Source organism: Lampetra fluviatilis, chromosome 49 (assembly GCF_964198595.1).
Source record: "Lampetra fluviatilis chromosome 49, kcLamFluv1.1, whole genome shotgun sequence".
Classification (NCBI taxonomy): domain Eukaryota; kingdom Metazoa; phylum Chordata; class Hyperoartia; order Petromyzontiformes; family Petromyzontidae; genus Lampetra; species Lampetra fluviatilis.
In genome coordinates, this window is record NC_136323.1 from 6,022,670 (window position 1) to 6,042,657 (window position 19,988).

Genomic DNA, 19,988 nt, shown 5'->3' on the forward strand with positions numbered 1-19,988 from the left:
ATTATTTTTTTATTTTACCAGGTATAGCTCTTTTTCAGAAGCGACCTGACCACAAATGATAGCTCAACCAAGTGGCTTATCACGTGGACATTTAATGTCAGACAAAAACTCTCAAAACACGTTTCTAAATGTGGAGGGACAAAACCAGAGTTACCCGGAGAAAAATCCACGCGACCACGGAGAGAGAACGTGCAAACTCGAGATATGGAGGCGTCAGGGTTGGGATCAAGCCCACGACCTCCTGTGTACCAGGCGAGGTAGTTAACATCTCGTCATATCAACAAACGGGACTGCATAGGGCTTCTCGCAAACAAACAACGAGCCGCATTGCATCGCGAACACAACAATGAACAACAACGTAATGTGTTTCAGGGGACCACGCTTGATTACATCCTGCTGACTTAACCGCCCTGCCTTGGAGTTGACGGTGTTTTAAATTCAATATTAAATTATATCCCTCGGTAGGCTGTCCTTCATATTAGCGTTCTATATGCTGGGGCACGTGTCTGTGCATTCCAGTGTACCGAGGGTATAAATAATATTAATATATAATACCGACATTGACATTCCGATTGCCTTCTATATCCTGTGACGGACAACCCCAAGTGAATTACACCCCGCATAGGAACCTACTCTTGGCTAGTTACTGCGCTAAGGAATCAGTTCTGTCTACAATTCCTCACTGTGCTAAACGGGAGGGTCTTAAATCGTGGCCCTTTTCAATTAGCCTAAAGACAGCAGGCGGTACCCATTAAGCAATGATGCTATAATTTGTGCTTCGTCGTTGCACGGAGCCACTGGAAATCCCACTGAAATAAAATAAAAAGTACATTTTATTGGAATTGGGCCACAGCTGTCGGCTACTGATGGACAGCAGCCGACGGCTGTATAAACTGTAAAATATTTATCAAAGTCAAAGTGAGTTCTTGCTCAAATGAGCATTGAGTCCATCCTCATATCCTGTTTGCAGCCCTGAGCCCGTGGTCGAAATTCCACATTCCTGCTAATCATTGTTATTGACCGTGGAAGGATCGTGGGTCGAGGTAACCCCCCTCGCCAGGACTTGAACTTGAAACCTTTCGATTGTGAACCCCTCGCTCTACCACTCAGGCATGTTGGCTGGATATAATTCATTTTTTCCCTCCACATTTTGACACATGCATTTAGAGTATTCGGCTGCAATACATTTCCACATGATAAGCCAAATTCGTTGAGCTATCATATGTGGCCAGGTCGCTTCTGAAAAAAGAGCTATAATGGCTCAGTGGGCATTATCTGGTAAAATAAAACTTTTTTAGTTCTAGTTTATTTCGAATGCTAATGAATATAACTATGTTTTTAGCATCATCATCATTGCCACCAGCAGCAGTAGCGGCCAAGGTCTATCCACTTCTGTAGAAAAGATGTGTTGATGCTGTCTCTATTCCTCATGGCCGTATGATGCCACAATCCATCTCACTCCCGCACATCAATGGATGCTATTGATATATATTTTTTCATCGCTCCTTCTCCTCGGCGAACGCACTCTCGGGCGCATTTCATTGCCTCGCTGGGTCTCCGTCACTATTCTTGACCGTCGGCCATCATCCTTTCTCGCTGACTTTTCTCAACAAAATTACAAAAAGCCGACAAGATGCCTCCTTCAAAAAGCCGTCTCTCAGCGTGCACGGCCTTCTGGGAGTACGTCATTTCAGCAGCAGAGTTGATTCAACACAAGCAAACTCCAAACCGGTTTCGACATTTGGTGTCTCGTTAGGAGTCAAGCCGGATACTTTTCCAGAACACTTTGATAATGCCATGAACGTGCTAATGTTCGCCACTTCATGTTTTCCACCTTTTTTTATCTCACCGTTCCTGACGATTTAGCCCAGTACCACCGACTCTCCTACTTTTATCGGTTGCAATCTGCCATATCTCGCTAACAGGAGGACGCGCGGGTGAGGTTTACACTGGCATATAAACACCGTTACACATCGTGAAATGCTCAATGCATGGATTCTCAATTCCATTAAGCGATTTTTTTTAAATAATCTAATATATATATGGCGAAACCCCTTTTCATTCTCATATAACATACATTAAAATATGCAAATGGGGCCTTATCGCACGTACTTGCACTGGACTGCACAATTATTGTAAACCATCAAAGTGGTCCGCGTAGCTCTGATTAAAGAGCCATGCACACCCTTAATGTTTAACGGAGCTGCAATCGCATTTATCTGCTGCCCAGTTGGCACACCCCCTCCCCCCCACCCCTTTTAAAACAGTTGGGCTCGATGTGAAGAGAAATGTGCAAAATGCCTTTGCATACTTAATTGGATATAGAGAGAAAAGGATGCGTGCACACACACACAAGCCAAAGACAACCCCCCGCCACCCCCCGTTCAGCCATTCAGATTGTTTTGGCAAGAGCCGATAGCGAGAGTAGAAATCTTAAATTCCCCCCCCCTCCCAGCCACCTCTCCACTTCCTTCTACCCAGCAGTGGGGTAAATGTGTGGCTACCCTCACCTCTGCCAAGTCGTTTGGTCGGCATGCGAGAACGGGCCAAATCATTCTCTTAAGAGGGGTTTGTCGAGAGCTCCCTCTCGCGGAGACCTTCCTGCCAGCGGCAGTGTGAGTAGGGCATTGCAGGGATTAACGGTGCACCAGGCAGGGCACCGTTAATCAGACCCAGCACTGACGTTTACACGTAATACCAGGCACATATTTGAAGGCAGAGTCAACCTAAAGGGAGCCCAAAACCGGTTCAGATAGTCGCCACTCATGTTTACCCACGAGCGCAGTGGGGGTATCCACTGCATCATCACATCCCGACACACGACATATAAAGATCCCCTGTATAGCCTTCAACAGGTTGTAGGGGCAAGTGCTGTTAGCGGGCACCTATGAAGGCTTGCACGGCACACACGGGGAATGGGAGGGGCATCACCAAGCCCGGCTGCCTTTGTCTACCCATGGCCGATGTTTACACAACGCACCAGGTGTTCGCTTCAGGCCGAGTCAACCTAGGGGAGGCCCAGGACCGGTTGGAATATTCATCAATGTTATTGGTCGTGAGAAGGCATTGAACACGGGTCACCAGGTTCATAGCGAGTGCGCTAACCATTGCACCACCGACACACACAAAGATCCCCCGTGTAGCCTGAACAGACTGTAGGGGCAAGTGCTGTTAGCGAACACCTATAAAGGCCGGCACGGCACACGAGGGGGTGGGTGGCGAACACCACGCCCGGCCGCCTTTGTCTCCCCAGTGGCGATTTTTAGACACCGCACTAGGTACTCATTTGAGGCTGAGTCGACCCAGGGGAGGCCCAGGACCGGTTCAGATAGTCATCACTGGGGTTGGCCGTGAGCGGGAATCCAACTCGGGTCGCCGGGTTCATAGCGCAGTGCGCAGCGCAGTGCGCTCATCACTGTTCCACCGACACAACACACACACCATCACACACACACACTCGCACAGTCTCACATAAAACACACTTGGGCAGGGAATAATGAAAATGCAGCGCCTAAATTATAGACCACAGTCTCAGCAGAGGGAGCAATTTTTACCTTATTAAAAGTTAACCCTTTAATGTGGTGGGATAATCAGTGACTGGAAGGATTGCATGATGATGATCCTACTTTTTCCAACTCTTAATGAAGCTCATCTGCCCAAGTGTTGATCATGTTGAGTTTAATTTATTTTTTATTTCCCTGCGTAAATTTAATTCCTTAGTGTTTCAACTGACCACAGTGAATGGCCCACGGCGACCAGATATATGGCTGTAATTATCGATGTTGCGGAAGAGTAATCAATAATTCAGGCACTGAAAATTAAAATAAGTTATACAATTACAAAACCCATTTGCAAAGTAAAAGTATTTTCCAGATTGATGGCAAGATAGGTGCTAGGTTATGACAATAAAGCATATCTGCTTGCATCACTTTATTTAACATTGCCTTATAATTTTGATGCCATTGTAATGAAAATAACAATACATTATAGTTCTTTGTCAATTCCACGCTGGGTTGAGGATCTCCCCACACCGTCTTGTTCGTGACGTTTGTTTGTCCATACTTCACCACGCTGGTCACTGTGAGTTCGTAAAGGTGGGGAGCCAAGACCTCTTCAGATATCGCTCGACACTGAGATGTTAGCCGTGGTTGGGCATCAAACTCATGACACTGGGTTCACGGTGCGGGGCATCAACCACCGCATCACTGCCCGCTTCTTTTCACTTAATGCAGTTAATCCAACGAATAATTACACTTTGGTGTGAATCACTTTTCTCGTGATATATTGGAGGGAAATGATGTGCAGCAAATACAGCATGTTGAATATACCGGGTGTCTGAATATGAATATGCGAAAATCTTTAATCGTTTTCTTTTTTTATTTAAAGCTTTCGTGACTGCAGGGATTCATATTATTGGTTATATCGGTAAAGTCACGTAGAAGGAACAAAAAATACGTTTTCTTTTTATTCGAGATACTGACATAACTTTTAGATGAACATATGCATTAGACTTATAAGTTTTACTTTGTTGTGGATATCGATTGCTACTTTCTTTCTGTTTCAGGAGAAACCCAATTTTCTGATATGACAAGTCCGTCCATGCACCCGACTTGACACCGTTAGATTGTTATCTCTGGCTGATTTTTAAGTGAAGTTTTACACGAGCAAACCAAGGGACCTTGAGCAACTTAAACATCGTATTGTCGATGCTGTTGTATCGTCATCCATCCCTGCGGCTGTTGTAAAATGTTTCTTTAGAGTTTGAATGCCGATTTTAATTCATTATAGTGAATGACGGACGAAACGTAGAAGTTTATTGATTATTATAGAATATCTAATCAACACCATACAACATTAAATAACCTTACACTTATAAGTCTATTCCGCGTATTCATATGAAATAACACTACGACTATTCAAAGTTATTTTTGGCATATCCATTTTCGGACACCGTGCGTGCAGCACAACATGGCGAATGAAGTAATTCACACTTGCAAAACAGTTTTCAACTTCGACGTGGAGCGACGGGCACCCGCCAGACCTTCCAAGAGGTCTCTCCCAATGTGACACCGTGAAACCTGACGGGAGCAACGAAGAACAAAGACAAAGATCCCCCGTGTAGCCTTAACAGACTGTCGGGGCAAGTGCTGTTAGCGAGCACCAATAAAGGCCGGCACGGCACACAAAGGGGTAGGTGGCGATGTTTACACATCACACCAGGTACTAATTTGAGGCTGAGTCGACCTAGGGGAGGCCCAGGACCGGTTCAGATAATCTTCACTGGTGTTGGCCGTGAGCGGGAATCGAACCCGGTTCGCCGGGTTCGTAGCGCTAACCGCTTACAGCTCCCCTCTCACACACACACAAGACTTTACCTCGGGAATGGTCTATATATAAAGGGGGTATTTAGACGTGAATGTGTGTTTGCCTCTGCCCCTGGTGTCTTTGACACGTGCTGGTGTAAATGGAAGCAGTGTAGGCTTGCTGTAAACAAAGAAACTTTCTTAAGCTCTTTCATGGTCGGCTTTTGGAGACAACCTTCTTGGCCATGAGAAAAGCAAACGAATGTGGTGGGGGGGTTGAGAGAGATGTGCGATAATGAGCGTCGGATGACAAATTCACTTAAAGGTCACCTTTCCCATCCAGGCTTCAAAGAAAACCAATCTCTCAGCAATAAAGTTTGGATGGAAGAGATGGCGCTAATCAATTGGTGACAATGAAATATTGGAAACTGGTTAACATTGACAGTACAACTTTATCAGTGGTCCGGTTTAATCCGCCTCGGGGAGACTGACACGTGCTATCTTTTTTTTTTGTCACGTTTTGATATTTTTGGTAGTTTTGTGTTCTCGTATTTGTCGACAGGAATAATGAAGAGGACACATTTAACATGCTTACACGTAAATACAATAGACCACCTAACGAAGGCTTCCTCCACAATCTGTCAGTGAAAGCGGTTTGGTTGATCATACTTCGCTATTATTGTCAGCGCAGGTTGGCAGAGGTGAAATGTTGGCGGGATTGGTTTGGATACCACTCACAACTGATACACCCTATTCACCAGTTGATGATACTCTCCGCAAAGTAAGATGCCCCCCATACATTACATAAAAGGTTGGGAAATGTGTGTCTTATAATCCAGAGAATCTACGTATGTATGTATGGTGAACTTCTTCTTGGTTCTTTCGGTAAAGTCACGTAGAAGTGAAATAATAAAATAATAACAATAAAACATAATAAAATAATTCTCACGACGTTTCGGCCACAACGCAAGCAGCCGTCCTTAGGTGAAGAACAGGTCTGTCGGAAAGACAGCGTCTGAATTCGAAACGTCGTGAGAATTATTTTATTATGTTTTATTGTTATTATTTTATTATTTCCCTTCTACGTGACTTTACCGAAAGAACCAAGAAGATGAATCCCTGCAGTCACGAAAGCTTTAAATCGAAATTTATGTTGAACTGGTCTGTCGGAAAGACAGCGTCTGAATTCGAAACGTCGTGAGAATAATTTTATTATGTTTTATTGTTATTATTTTATTATTTCCCTTCTACGTGACTTTACCGAAAGAACCAAGAAGATGAATCCCTGCAGTCACGAAAGCTTTAAATCGAAATTTTATTGTTTTATTTTTATAATTTTATATTGTTTTATTTTTATAATTTTATTCTATTTTTATTATTTTATTATGTTTTATTGTTATTATTTTATTATTTCCCTTCTACGTGACTTTACCGAAAGAACCAAGAAGATGAATCCCTGCAGTCACGAAAGCTTTAAATCGAAATTTATGTTCAACTTCTTTCGCGCACCGTACACATGCAAACGTGCCCATTGGAGGTGTGGTAGCCGTGGCAGAGAATCAAAATCTGGTCGCATATTGTACTACACTACCTCTGAAACATGCACGTTTGTTACAGATTGCATGTATATGTGTATTGTTATATGAGTGAAAAACTGAGAAGGGGAAACATTTCCAGAAAATATTCCGTAAAAAAAATATTGTTCACTTTTACATATTGTCGTTTAACAAAAAATACGATCAGTTGGTGATTTGTCAAAGCACGGTACAAAATCGCATGTCTGACTTGCTCGACACTGAGATGGGTGGATATATGAAGAGTTGACACGTGTGAACATCGAGAGAAAATGACCATTTACAGCCTGCGCAAAAACTGCACTGGTCAGGGTGGAGATGTGACGGTCGGATACGTGGCGTTCTAACGGATTAACAAAACGACTTCGTGAGCATATGTTAAGCGTTCATTTTATAAAAAAAATGTACTTGACCGTTCGAAAAAAAATACACCACATTCCTTGCCAGTGGCCCAAAATAATTAATTACTTTTGAACTGCCGTGAACAAAAAAAAAGTTAAAATGAAATGTTAAACCGAACGCTGCAGAGGCATGTCATTTGCAAAGTTTGAAACTGCAACAGAAATGCCTTCCTACAAAGTATGTCCTGTTGGCATGCATTATAAATACAGAGCAGCTATAATGGATTACTTGAAAGTAAGTTTTGACAGCTGTGAACAGTGAAAAGATTATGAAAAAAATACATGACACACACACAAAATAATCTCTACCTCTCAAGAAGACAGCCAAAGCAAATTTTAAAATAAGCAAGACATAAAAAACGAGCCTGACAATAATTTTAACAACGAATGACCAACCCAGAATAAATTATTCGAAAATTTTATTAAGCCAAACCTTTATCTTAAAATTCACTTCATAAACATTATGAGTGGTGGGCAGCACCTTTCATTAAACTTTCTCCCAAAGATGATTTCTCCGAGCTCGTGTGGCATTGCGGACTAACGAGATTTCATTATGAAAAGTCGTACAAGTGTTCACCGTGGCCCTAAAGCAATCACTCCGTGCGCTGAATGAATTTTGCATGCGCGTAATTCTCTGCATTATCTCGGTAAGTTTAGGTGATTTCCCCTAAAGGGGAATGGCAATGCGGGCGCAGAACGCGTTTAATTAATATATAAACTGACGATCTAAGGTTATAAATTGTTCAAGTGGCTCCACACATTTAGGAGAGCGCGAGAGAGGTAATGTAACAGGAGCTATGAGCTCACTGAAATTTTTTATTTAATTAAATGAACAATGAAAAACAAGTGCGCGCATTTAACTTCACCATTTCATTCTGTTCATTTATGCCACTTTTGCTGATAATTTCTCCCCATCCCCTCCCCTTCTTCTGCCAGGTTTGTGTAGCATTTAATAACTTTTCATAGCCCCACACACTTTATCTGACCCAACGGTCGAACACTTCCTGGCTTCGGAAATATCTCGGCAAGAGTTGGTTGGTGGTGAACTGCATCACAACATCTGCAGATACCTCATGGGGCCAATGCTTTGCATCGCTATGAATATGCGTGTTCTATCCGTGACGGCCTCATTGAGTCTCAAAAATCTTTTTCAGATATTGCCAAGTTTTCAGAAGGTATTTTCAGAATTTGGATATTTGTCCAAAAAATAGTGACATTTCACATTTTCCCAAGGAAACCACGTGCAAAAAGCTGGGGGGGGGGGGGGGAGAACGTACAAACTCCACAGAGGAAGGCAGGCACCCAATTCGGGAATTGAACTCAGGAGCCTTCCTGCTGGGAGGCACAAATGCTACCACTGTGCCACCCTGCCGCTTAGCGGAAGGCTCAACGACACTCCACAGTGTGAAATGTGGCGAACGACTTTTCAGTGAGCGAACATTGGGTGAACAGCCGTTCGCTCCTCCTAATTCCCCCCATAAAACATCTCTCAAATTCACTCCGCATCTCCCTGAACTCGATATCAAAAAAGTGCTAATACATTAAATAATTATATTTCTCATCATCATCATCATCATCATATGTGTGTATGCATGTTGAACTTCGTCCGCACAGTATGCAGCCAACCGCGTGACTCGGAGGTGCGAGGAAAGGAGGATGAGACTAAACACAAAAGGCAGTTCTAAAGAAATTAATGAGAAGATGTTGCCTGGTCATTGAATACATAAATGTTCGTTATGAGTATTATTATTACACGAGTTTACCCAATAAAGCATGACAGTTTCATGAAGACTCTTTTTCAGGAGCGTCTCCTGCCAAATTGGAAGTCACGTTTCTGCTGTTGCTGTTGCTGCTGCTGCTGTTTGCAATCCCAATTGAGTAATTTACAAGTACATTTTATTCTCTCTCCGGTATTGGGGGTGTTTGGCCGATACCAGTTACATTATGCATTTGTGTTTTTACCAACGTACGTTCGTCGGTTCTTGTTGTTGTTATTGTCTCAAATCGTCGGCCATGTGCACTGCGCCGCCGTCGTTTTTCGTATTACGGGAGGTGCACACGAATGATTTCGCTTTTCCGAGTTGTTGCCGACAACAAATAACAAAAACGACCGAACGCGCACACGCGCGCACGCGCAGAGACGCGCAGAGAGCACAGCCGCATGCAAAGCAATTCGCAGCCAACGGAAGGAGGCATAGTGACAAATATATAAAGCGTCCCTCGGCGCACGATAATGAAACTTCACACACCTCTGCATTTCCAGGATAGCGAGAGTTTAAATGGTGAACGGGCTCCAAATTGCACAGAGGAGCAGACAAAACTGTGAGACTGGAGCCACCGTCGCTCCGAGCGTCTCTGAGGCCCTCTCGAGCCTCCACGGCTTCGCAAGGCCTAGCACCCCAAGCTGCCGTGATAAGTGCTCACATTATGCTTCATTAAAAAACGTACGGGGGGGGGGGAGGCGGGTGTGGGGGATTTGGCGTTATAATGAGATGTATCACCTCGAGAGGTCGGACGCACACACTCGCGTTCAGGAAAATATCAAGGGCTCAGTGCAAGATCCCTTTTTTGTGACATTTTTGTGGTCAGATGTGAATCACCTTCTCGAAAGAAAGTGCAGTAATGGTCTTAATGGATACGGTGAATAGGGAGGAGGAGTTGGCGGGTAATTCTAAGTGCAGTGGCGAGAACATTCGTCCCGTTGGCTATCGTGGCAAATGGGTAGGGTGAACCGGTTGTTACTCGCTGGACAGACAAGTGAGCGCAGGCTTGAAACAAATAACGATAATAATGGCGTAACAGGTGAATTTTTAGGCAGCAAAGGGTGCAATTTTCACCATATGCGCTGGATGTCACACGGCATCACCATGCTGTGTGTATCATTCACAAAGCCTTGCTTCAGACCGCCAGCATAAAAAAGTTAAAAAATTGTGGCCATATTATCCTTGACAGCAATGAACGAGTTTTTTTTTTTTCTAACCATGCCCCCTTGTCACTGCAAAGCCAGCAGTATGAGTGTGTGTATCGTAGTCTGTCCATCGGCAGGTCGCGTGCACTGTGGGGGTAATGTGCGGGTACTGCCACCTCCTCCGAGACGACTCGGCAAAGTGGAATACCCTTCGGAGGGGTTCCCTGCAGCTCTCTGTGGTGGGGTGCCTTCCGCAAGAATTGAAAAGCGTGGAATTTCACATCACATATTGTGCAATGCGGCGAGTCTCTGTCACTCAGGGGAGGTGGCCAGTATGTATGTTGAACTAATATAGGAAAGAAGAGCGTTCCAGACGGCCGCAGAAGCGCATCTGAAATCGCGCGATGCAGCGACCGTCTTTGTTCGATGGCTAGCCAAAAGCCGCTGCGAGGATGACCGGTGTTTTGCGATATCATTTAGACATCATTCGTCACGAACGTTCGTCTTGGTCGGGAACTGCAATTCCGATCGCTGTGTTCATAGCGCAGTGCCCTGTGCCACTGCTCAACGCTCGCCCCACCACCCCTCCTACCTCTTCCAAAGCATCGGGCGAGCGTTGAAAAAAGCGGCTCTCCAACAGTGGAGAGAGCAAACGATTGCAGGGCTGTACCTGTTACCCATTTAGACAACATCAGGATAGTTGGTGCGAGGAGTAGGGGGTGGCGGGTGAGAGAGGGGGGGGGGGGTAGATGCAGTTCCTTACCACGCAGCCCGACGAGTCGATGCGACGCTCAGACACGCAGTGGAAGTTCCGCGTGCAGCCACCGTTGTCCCGCGAGCAGTCGCGGACCGGGCCGAACGAGTCCAGCAGGTCCTCGAGAGACTCGAAATGCGTCGAGCGCATCGCCTCCTCCCTGCGTAAGGGGGGGGGGGGAGGCGGAGAGTTGTGGGGGTTAATGGGGTGAAACGTAAGATCGATGAGGGGAATGCTCGAAAGTGGTTGGGGAACGAGGAATACCGCGCTCTGGCCGGATGTCAAATATCAAACATGGGGAGCGGGATGGAAGCTGTCCTCAGCCGTAGACGGAGATAAGTGGAGAGATATCTTATTGCACTCGCACTGCGAGTGCAATAACTGCGAAGGGAGCGGTGACATCACAGTGTTCCAGAAAGTCCAAGGGAATAGAGGAAGAGGAGTGAACCAATGGCTTCACATCTGTCATCTTAGTGCGAGTCGTCGATTGACCACTCAATGCTGTTCATTTAACACAGTGAGAACCCACAGCGCCTTGTCACTCCACTGCTGGAAGACGGGCTTCTCATGCCGCGTCAGGCACGGAGGTTCGCTCGGCCGTACCGAAGGTCGGCGAATGGGGAGGCTCCCAAGACCTGTCCAGAAAATCACTCGCCACCGACATTAACCCTGGCTGGGAGTCGAACTCAGGTTTTGCCGGCGTTCGTAGCACGAAGCTGCTGCTGCCACCACTGCGCGCTGCATGCGACGGACCAGGATGGACTCGGGCTGTGATGGGTCACACTGTGGAACCGATGTTGCGAATGTGCAAAGTTTATGACCCAATAGTGATGTATTATTTGAGTTGCTAGTAAGCATTGTTTAAATAAATAAATATCGCGCGCAGGCTGCATTTATTGCAAAAAAGGGAGGAATTTTGACGAAACGTTGATGTGCCTTATATGCGACCCTTTTGCAATAATTTACAGGATATTCCATGCCATAAAGGATTCATTAAATGCATGCAATTACTACCCTGAGCTGTATTGCACTACCTGTTTGACACACAATGTCGGTTTCCAATCGGAAAGTCCCTAATTGCCCGAGTTCAATTATTATATACTAACCTTTCCTCTAGAGATCCCCCTAATGGGTGTCAGTCGGATTCTTTAAAGATCCATAGAGGCACATGGCACGGATGCCCTCTGCCCTGTTGTTTTTTTGTTGTTGCACTCACTGCACGTGAGATGAGGCTTTATATAGATCTACCCGGGATTATGCACCAGAATAAATCTATCCGAATCTTCCCTTCACGCAATGCACTTTTGCCGGTTCAAAAAAACTCAGTGGTAGAGCTCTCTATATATACACGTGCCAATTATGTTCATGAACTTGCTGGGATCTCGCCGCCGATACGATTAAAATGAGACGCATTTGTGAAATCGCTCAAAGGATTTCCACAAGATGCGGTGTTCGGCGGTCGTGCAGTGCCGCGCGCTGTTCGGCGGGACACCCGACAACATTTCGCTCCAGGCGCTGGGAGCCTGCCGCGTCTCCCGACGTCTGTGCCTCGCGTCGGAGTTTTGGCGGAAAAAAGCGAAGAGGCTCCCAACACGCGGAGCGAAACGTCGGCCTTCGCGCCGCAAACGACGCGCGGTACAACCCACGAAGGCACCGGAGAGCCGTGCTGCAGCTGCAGCAGCAGCATGACCACGAAGCAGAGGTCGCAAACGGGTTTTGATTCCTTACCCGTACCCGCACCCGGCCGCACCAGGGTCGCAAATGGGTACCCGTACCCGTACCCGGCCGGGTACGGGTAGCCGGGTATCGGGTAGGGTACGGGTATCGGGTACCCGATTGCGACCTCTGCCACGAAGGCATACGCAGTAGTACACACTGAATGGTTCCCCTATTCGAGAAAGCTACACCGTCTTAAAAACCTCGCAAGATCTGCTTGAAATTGCGCCTTTGCCAACTCGAGCCACCACGGAGCCTCTAACCAGCCCTCGATGGATTCAGGTAACAAGAGATAATTTATGCCAATTGCTTGAACGATTTTGAAACTACGGCACAGACCCAGGGAAGAGCAATTTCACATTTCAGTTGTCTGAGGTTGCCAGATGGCTCAGAGGTCAGAGCAATGAACCAGCACTGCCGGGATCTTGGGCTCAAGTCTGGGTTATAGATGCCCGTGATCAAACCACCGGGTTCCCACGTGTACCACAGAAACATCACGTAAAATGTAAATGTTTCACTTGATGTGGTAAAAGTTCTGCTCTCAATGGCACGTGAGAGACACCTCTTCTGTCGCAGGGAGGATGGGAAGATGTGCCCACTGGAGTGTGCATAAACAAGTTTAATATATTCAGTTCAGAATCTCAATATTGATTTACACAGGAGAGAATCTGATGAGTGACAAAAGCTCTATTCACATTTCGGGCACAGTGCTACGAAATGTCCCACTGTGGGTCGTTCAGTGACACAGTGCCATGCCCAGGTTCTGTTATCCCAAACGGACGCGATGTCTCCTGACAGTGACGTCGAAAACACAATTGGAATACAAATTTTGAAAGAAAATTCGTATTCTTTCCCCAAAGATAAAGACATCTAACCGTTGTACTTATTAACTTTCGACCATGCGTAATTTAAAGGGAAGAAAATAATATTGATGACCCTTTATAAACGTACGTATTGTCGTATATCTACTGCTAGATAAGAGCATTCCAATGCCAATCGGGTCATTAGGTCGACTGACCACGCTGCACCACCCTGATCAGTGGGGGTTAAAGGGGACAGCCAAGATCGGTTGAGATGTCGTTCCTCCATGATGTTAGCCATGGCCGGGAATTGAACTCATGTGACTTGGTGCACAGCGCAGTGCGTTAACCACTGCGCCACCGCTACGCCAATTTAAATTCGGTTCATCCACCAAAAACAACACCTTTGAATTCAATCACATTTCTAAACTTCATCACGCCGGCCAGTGCGGATTGGCAAAGGCAGGAAGCCATATACACGAGAACATAGGCGTAAATTTCGATTTAAAGCTTTCGTGACTGCAGGGATTCATCTTCTTGGTTCTTTCGGTAAAGTCACGTAGACGCTGTCGCCTCGACAGACCTGGTTTCACCTGAGGACGGCTGCTTGCGTTGTGGCCGAAACGTCGTGAGAATTATTTTATTATGTTTTATTTTTATTATTTTATTACTTCCCTTCTACGTGACTTTACCGAAAGAACCAAGAAGCATAGACGTAGATTGAAACAAGACATTTTGCAAATGTCAACCACGAGCCTCAGTGTGTTTAGGTGGGAATGCAACCCTCACTACTTTGTCATGGCTTTTATTTAAAGATGATTTTTTCTTCTTTGCATTTTATTTTCGTCTACAATGTGTTGAGTGGAGGTGATTTTACATTCAAAATGAATGCGGCTCACGTTTTACGGACATCATGTAGCTTCACCACCACGTACGTAACCTCATACATCAAGTTTAGGGGGCTACTGGTTATCAGGTATTGAGCATGTATTGGGGGTAGGGGAGGGGGGAGATGGCGCTCTGATGTTATGAATGCCGAAACTTATCTCCTTCCAACAGAATTGCTGAGGTGCTGCTACTTTTCTCTGCAACAAGCGAAAAGAGGACAGGAATAACCAAGCCTGGAGAAAATACTTGCCGCTGACAATGGCCCTGTTGTGTCGCAGACGCTATCTAACACATTCAGCGCGTCGGCCCGACAGAGATTATTTCGCGTACTTAAAAATTTCAGACTGCCGTCAAGACCTTTAATCCATAATCCGGGCCTCGACGTTAGACGGGAAGTGAGATATTCTTAAAGTGGCTCGCAAATCGCACACTTGCATCGGGAGTAGCCGATACACTGCACCTGCGGGAACACCTCTTGGACTTTGGATGCTGGCCCTGCCAGACAAGAAAGCCGATTCTATATACAAAAAAAAGAGAATTGGAGAAAAAATGTCCCAAAGCCAAATGACAAAGGGGCAACATCTCACCAGATCGCACCGAGATTTTGGAGCGCGTCGTATTACCGCATCTGCCTTTAGGGAGCATGTCTACAATCACGAGGATTACGTAGATCGCTCCAGACATCAATCCTGCCCTGCGTGATGCTCTTCAGCGCTTATCGTGCAATGCTCAAGCAACTTCTGTCAGGATGGTCTCCACGGAAGGGAGCTTTCGGTAGACCCTCTGAAGGAATATTTTGGCCTACCCTTTCACACGGGCTAGAAAGGGGTAGGAGAACCCGCACTTAATAATAATACCCAAATACGATAATTGTTTTTTTCATTAAATATATATGAAACAGTGATAGAAGCAGCAAAGCACGTCCATTTAAGTATCAGGATACTGACTGCCTAATCTCCGCAAATTAACACATAGCCCTTCACATGATATTAGGGCAGGTGCTGTAGAATTCAAGATTAGAGGGGATTCCCAGTATTCTGCCATTAAGTGCAGTAGGTGATGCAGTGCCCTGCTGCCTGGCGGGATTAAGAACGGCGGCACTGACCGAGAGGATTTAGGAGAGATTTGACCGTACCTCTCGCCGTACATGTCGAAGCTCATCTCCTTAGCTATGCTCCCTCCTTTCGTCAAGCTTATTTATGCTTTGTAATGCGAGCGTCCAGACGGCAGCTTTTGCAGAGGGTGGAGCGGCGGCGTAGTGCTGTACGCAACACGCAGTGAATCCAGTGCCCGCGAGTTTGATTCCTTCTGGACGTGGCTAGCATCAGTGACGCGTGATATCCGTACAGGTCCTGGACGCCCCCGACCCTTCAACAACCTGCCACTGACCAGCGCGGTGTTGGTATGATCATGAAACCCCCAACGACTGACGAGGACGTGTGCGGTCACTGATGTTCGTCGTGGTCGGAAATCGAACATCTCGATCGGCGGGTTGACAGTGCAGCGCGCCAGCCACTTTGCCACCGCTCCACCACTTAGGCCTCCTCTTACCTGGTCTAAAATGAGGGATTTTTTTTTAATACGGATGAAATGACCTCTTGCCATAAGAGTGTTGAATTTGCCACGACTGGTATCGAGGCCAACGTTCGTGTGAGCGGGGAGGCCACACTCATTTTTCTTAACGCTGCCGCAAAATCCGCAAGTTAATTTTGCATTCACAATGGCATGGCGCAGCAGGGACACTCAGACTGGGCGGCTTCTTTGCATGAAGCGCACAATTCTGGGCACGTGTTGAAATTGATGCATCCATGAAAAATAATAATATCGTCTGGCCTGCTTTCCTTGTTCTAGTGGTGTGCGAGCCACGACGAGAGGGCTTCAGGAGATCTTCCTGTAGTTTTGCTATTCCTCCTCCATTGAGGGAGTGCAGACTATAGTGGTTTACGATACGGTCCATAGTTTGGGTTGCAAGGCCACAGTCGCACCGTGGCTTGTGTCTTTAAATTCTGCATTTGCGAAGGAGATGTGTGCATCGGACGCTGTTGATGGTTACGCCGGCATTCCCGCATGAAGGCTGCGACTTGCCGTAATAATGTCACACAGAACAGCGCACGCATAAATCTCAAGTAATTACACACGGTGTCAGCATGCTCTCCGTGGTTCAGCTCCAGCGGATTTTAGACGCAGCCGCGCTTGCTATAATTTACCCGGCCACCAAATTATTTTTTGGGTAAGCAAGCACACACCAAGCTTGAGCCGATTCACAATCCACGTTGTGTTTGTATGTATGCATGTCTATGGGCGTGTGCACCTTTTCCCCATAATGTGAGCAGTGTCAAAGCCTTTTGGTGTTTTTTTCCTTTCCTTTTGTAGCCCTCAGCGGGCGTATAAAACCCATATATCATTATAAAATCCCATTCTGTACTCAACGTCCTTCCAGTAAAGGGCACACACTTTTGGCAGAACGTGAGCTCGCATCCGTGGCTCTCTTCCTGATTTAATCATCGTCGCAATCGTCATTATCATCATCACGAGCCATCGTCTCCCTGCTTCTGGATGAAGTTTTCCCCACAATGCGGGCAGCATCACTCACAGTCCCCGCGGCGATGTCACGGTCGATCTCACTCGCGCGCGTGAACTAATATCAGTGCTCCACCTCTGCGCCAGACGTCCGCTCGGTCAGGTACTCCCCTCTACTCTGGTTGCCACTCAGTCACCAGCCTCGTCCAGAGGTCATCAAACCTTCCAGCCAGTGACTTGCCCAAGCCCACTTTTGTCAAATCAATATAAATGTTAAATGCCTCTTGATTTGTGTTTGTGTCCACCCAATGCTCTTTCTCGGTGCCATTTCCAGCATGTCGCCTTCCCCACTCTTTGCTTGTGTACTTGTCAGCTCTAACCAGGCGAGATCTCGAGGGACCAGGCTGAGTCTCATTTGCAACGGTGAGCGAAAGGGTCGAGTGGCAGGGCTAGTGAGCTCGAGATTAAAGCAGATTTTGTTCAATCAGGCGAGATAACTCAAAAGAATAGAATAAAAAAAGTCATTTTCAAGAGTAGCACAGCAAACCAAAGCTACAAAAGCAAAACGAGCAATGAATCAAATAGAAATCGGAGCAAAACAATTGCACCGAACGAGACATTTTAAATGTCGCACCAACATAAATCATCGTTAGAATAAGAAATTCCATGTTGCATAAGTCGACTCGGGCAGAATATTTTTAGACTGATTAAAGTATAACGACAATTATGGTAATGGAAGTTATCAGCTTGCTGTACACAAGTGCTCTGTATGTCTGCGCGCTGCGTGTTAGTGTGCTGCTGCTGCTAGATGTGCTGTGCGCACTGATCAATGTCCACGCGGGTTACCACGCACTGCTAGAAAACTTTCTTCTCCATGCACATATTTCACTCTCCGGCAAAAGATATTTTCTCCCAAAAAAATTGGACCACGCAAACAAAGGCACGGACGCAAACAGAGGCAGAAGCATTAGCCACGTCAGATTTGCCAACAGCGTGGTCTCCACGACATCCAGTTGAAGACTGGCGTGAAGAGGGCGATCAAGTTGGACTCAAGATGAACGCGAGCGAAGCAAAAGTCACGAAGAGCAAGATCGCGAAACGAAGTCAAATAACCGTCGCTGGGAGTCACCGGTAAAATGCGACGACGATTTTGAATGGGGAAATTATTGTGGGTGTATTCGACAAAAGGATGAAACAACAAAGGGGCGGACAATAAGCAGGACAGAGTGCTTTTTAGAAATCCGAAGGTGATCATTACACAGGATTCCTTGCCGAAGGTATCTTAATTGGTGTCCACTAAAACGCGTGCGGAGAAAATGCGCGTGCAGAAAATGCGCCAGAATTGTACGCCAGGCGAAAGGACAGGATGGGGCTGGGGGGGGATTTAAAAAAATCGGAGAGAGAAAGAGATGCTTTATTGTGTAATCTACGAGTGTCAGGTGAGTCAAGACGAATGAAAGGATTTATGACATCTGGAGCCGTAGGATGAATAGAGCAGCCTCTCTCCCCATTGCCACACATCTGACCAGCAGACCTTGGCGCTTTCTGGTTTAGATTAATAAATAATGAAATCAAAGAAAGAAGGCACCCGCGCATAATAGCAGGGCGAGAGATTCCAATCCTTTCTTGTCACGGCTCGGTTTGACGCGCTGTCACTTAGAACACATACATCAAAGTGTGTCACTCGCACATGACCGATGGTACGGCAGCGTCGGCAGATATATATATAGTTTAAAAGTAAAAACGTGACCGCGTGAGTCGCTGACAAAAATACGAAGTACAGCCCGGGGAGCGGTCGCGACGGAAATGTCCCGAGTGTGTGCGTAAAGACCCCCCCGCGCCTCGAAAGCAGTCCCCCGCAACGCCGCCAGGTCCACCGCTTAAAACTGAGCGGCCGTTTGCTTGGGGGCCAAAGCGTTTGTGCCCGAGCCGTCGGTATTAACGTCATAATATGAACGTGTTGTGGTGCTTCTGAGAGATGCGTCGTCCTTGGGCCCGGTGCGACCACCACGTGCCCTCTACCCCCCCGCCCCAGCCCCTGCGCATATGATATGAGTATTTTGAATTAGGTGGCAGCAGAAGTTGAAATCGATTTCATAAAGAGCAACGCCAGATATGCTACGGACCGAACAACCGAGCAAATATTATTCGAGCCGTAGGTTTGCACGCAATATTTTTTGAAACAAGAGATACGTCAATAAAGTGTAATCCTTATCCAGCTGGCATCGATTTTTTTTTATATTTGCAGTGGATCTCGGGTAGTATTTTTCACACACACACATACGTAATGATAGCTCATACTTTCAGCCTGACAGGCTGTCAGGGCACCGATTCGCACACACACACAAACAAATACTTATTATTATTATCATTTACCCATGAATGTTCAAGCTTTAAGATGTTTTTGTTCAACCAGGTAACGACTCAGGAGACCAGCATAGTCGCTCATCCTACGTGACTTTACCGAAAGAACCAAAGAGTATGGATTCCTGCAGTCCCGAAAGCTTAAAATCAAGAAAGACAAAGATCCCCGTATATCCTTAATAGACTGCTGGGGCAAGTGCTATGGAAGCCAGCACGGCACACGAGGTCAACACCACACCCGGCCGCCTTTGTCTCGCTCGTGGTGATGTTAAACTACCGGTTGAGATAATCGTCACCGGTGTTGGCTGTGAGCGGAAATCAAACTCGGGTCGCGGGTTCGTAGCACAGAGCCGCTAACCGTTGCACTACCGCTCCCCACGCCCATCCACACACACACACGTATATATATACACAAACATACAAAAAGCCAGCCAGATATAATCTCAAAATTGGTTATCACACGTATCCTGAATTCGCATCCACATTCAGAGCAAGTTTTCAAGGTGTGTTCCGTAGCAATAAGAATTAATAATTGTTGACGTGTGATTCTGGCTGAGCGGCACATTGGTTAGAGCCGCGGTTGCCACGATATTGACGTAAAATGTACCGCACGGTACAGGGCCTACGATAAAAACACATCATCCGTTCTGCAAACTATTGAAACGACGTGGTTATTTTTAATTGAATAAAAGTGCAATCGACTCGAAATAAATGTCTTCGACCCAGTGAAGTGCTTTCCAAAACACATCCCAGCGATAAC

General features: G+C 46.2%; 1 protein-coding gene across 3 annotated transcripts in view; it reads right to left on the reverse strand.

The window, feature by feature from the left end:
• Positions 1 to 19,988, reverse strand: part of LOC144948497 (astrotactin-2-like) — a 469,552-nt gene that overhangs the window by 186,408 nt on the left and 263,156 nt on the right. For all 3 annotated transcript variants that reach the window (XM_078878014.1, XM_078878013.1, XM_078878015.1), the window contains one exon: positions 10,950 to 11,100. In XM_078878014.1, coding sequence (XP_078734140.1) covers positions 10,950 to 11,100 — 151 coding nt within the window. The remainder of the gene's footprint in view (positions 1 to 10,949; positions 11,101 to 19,988) is intronic.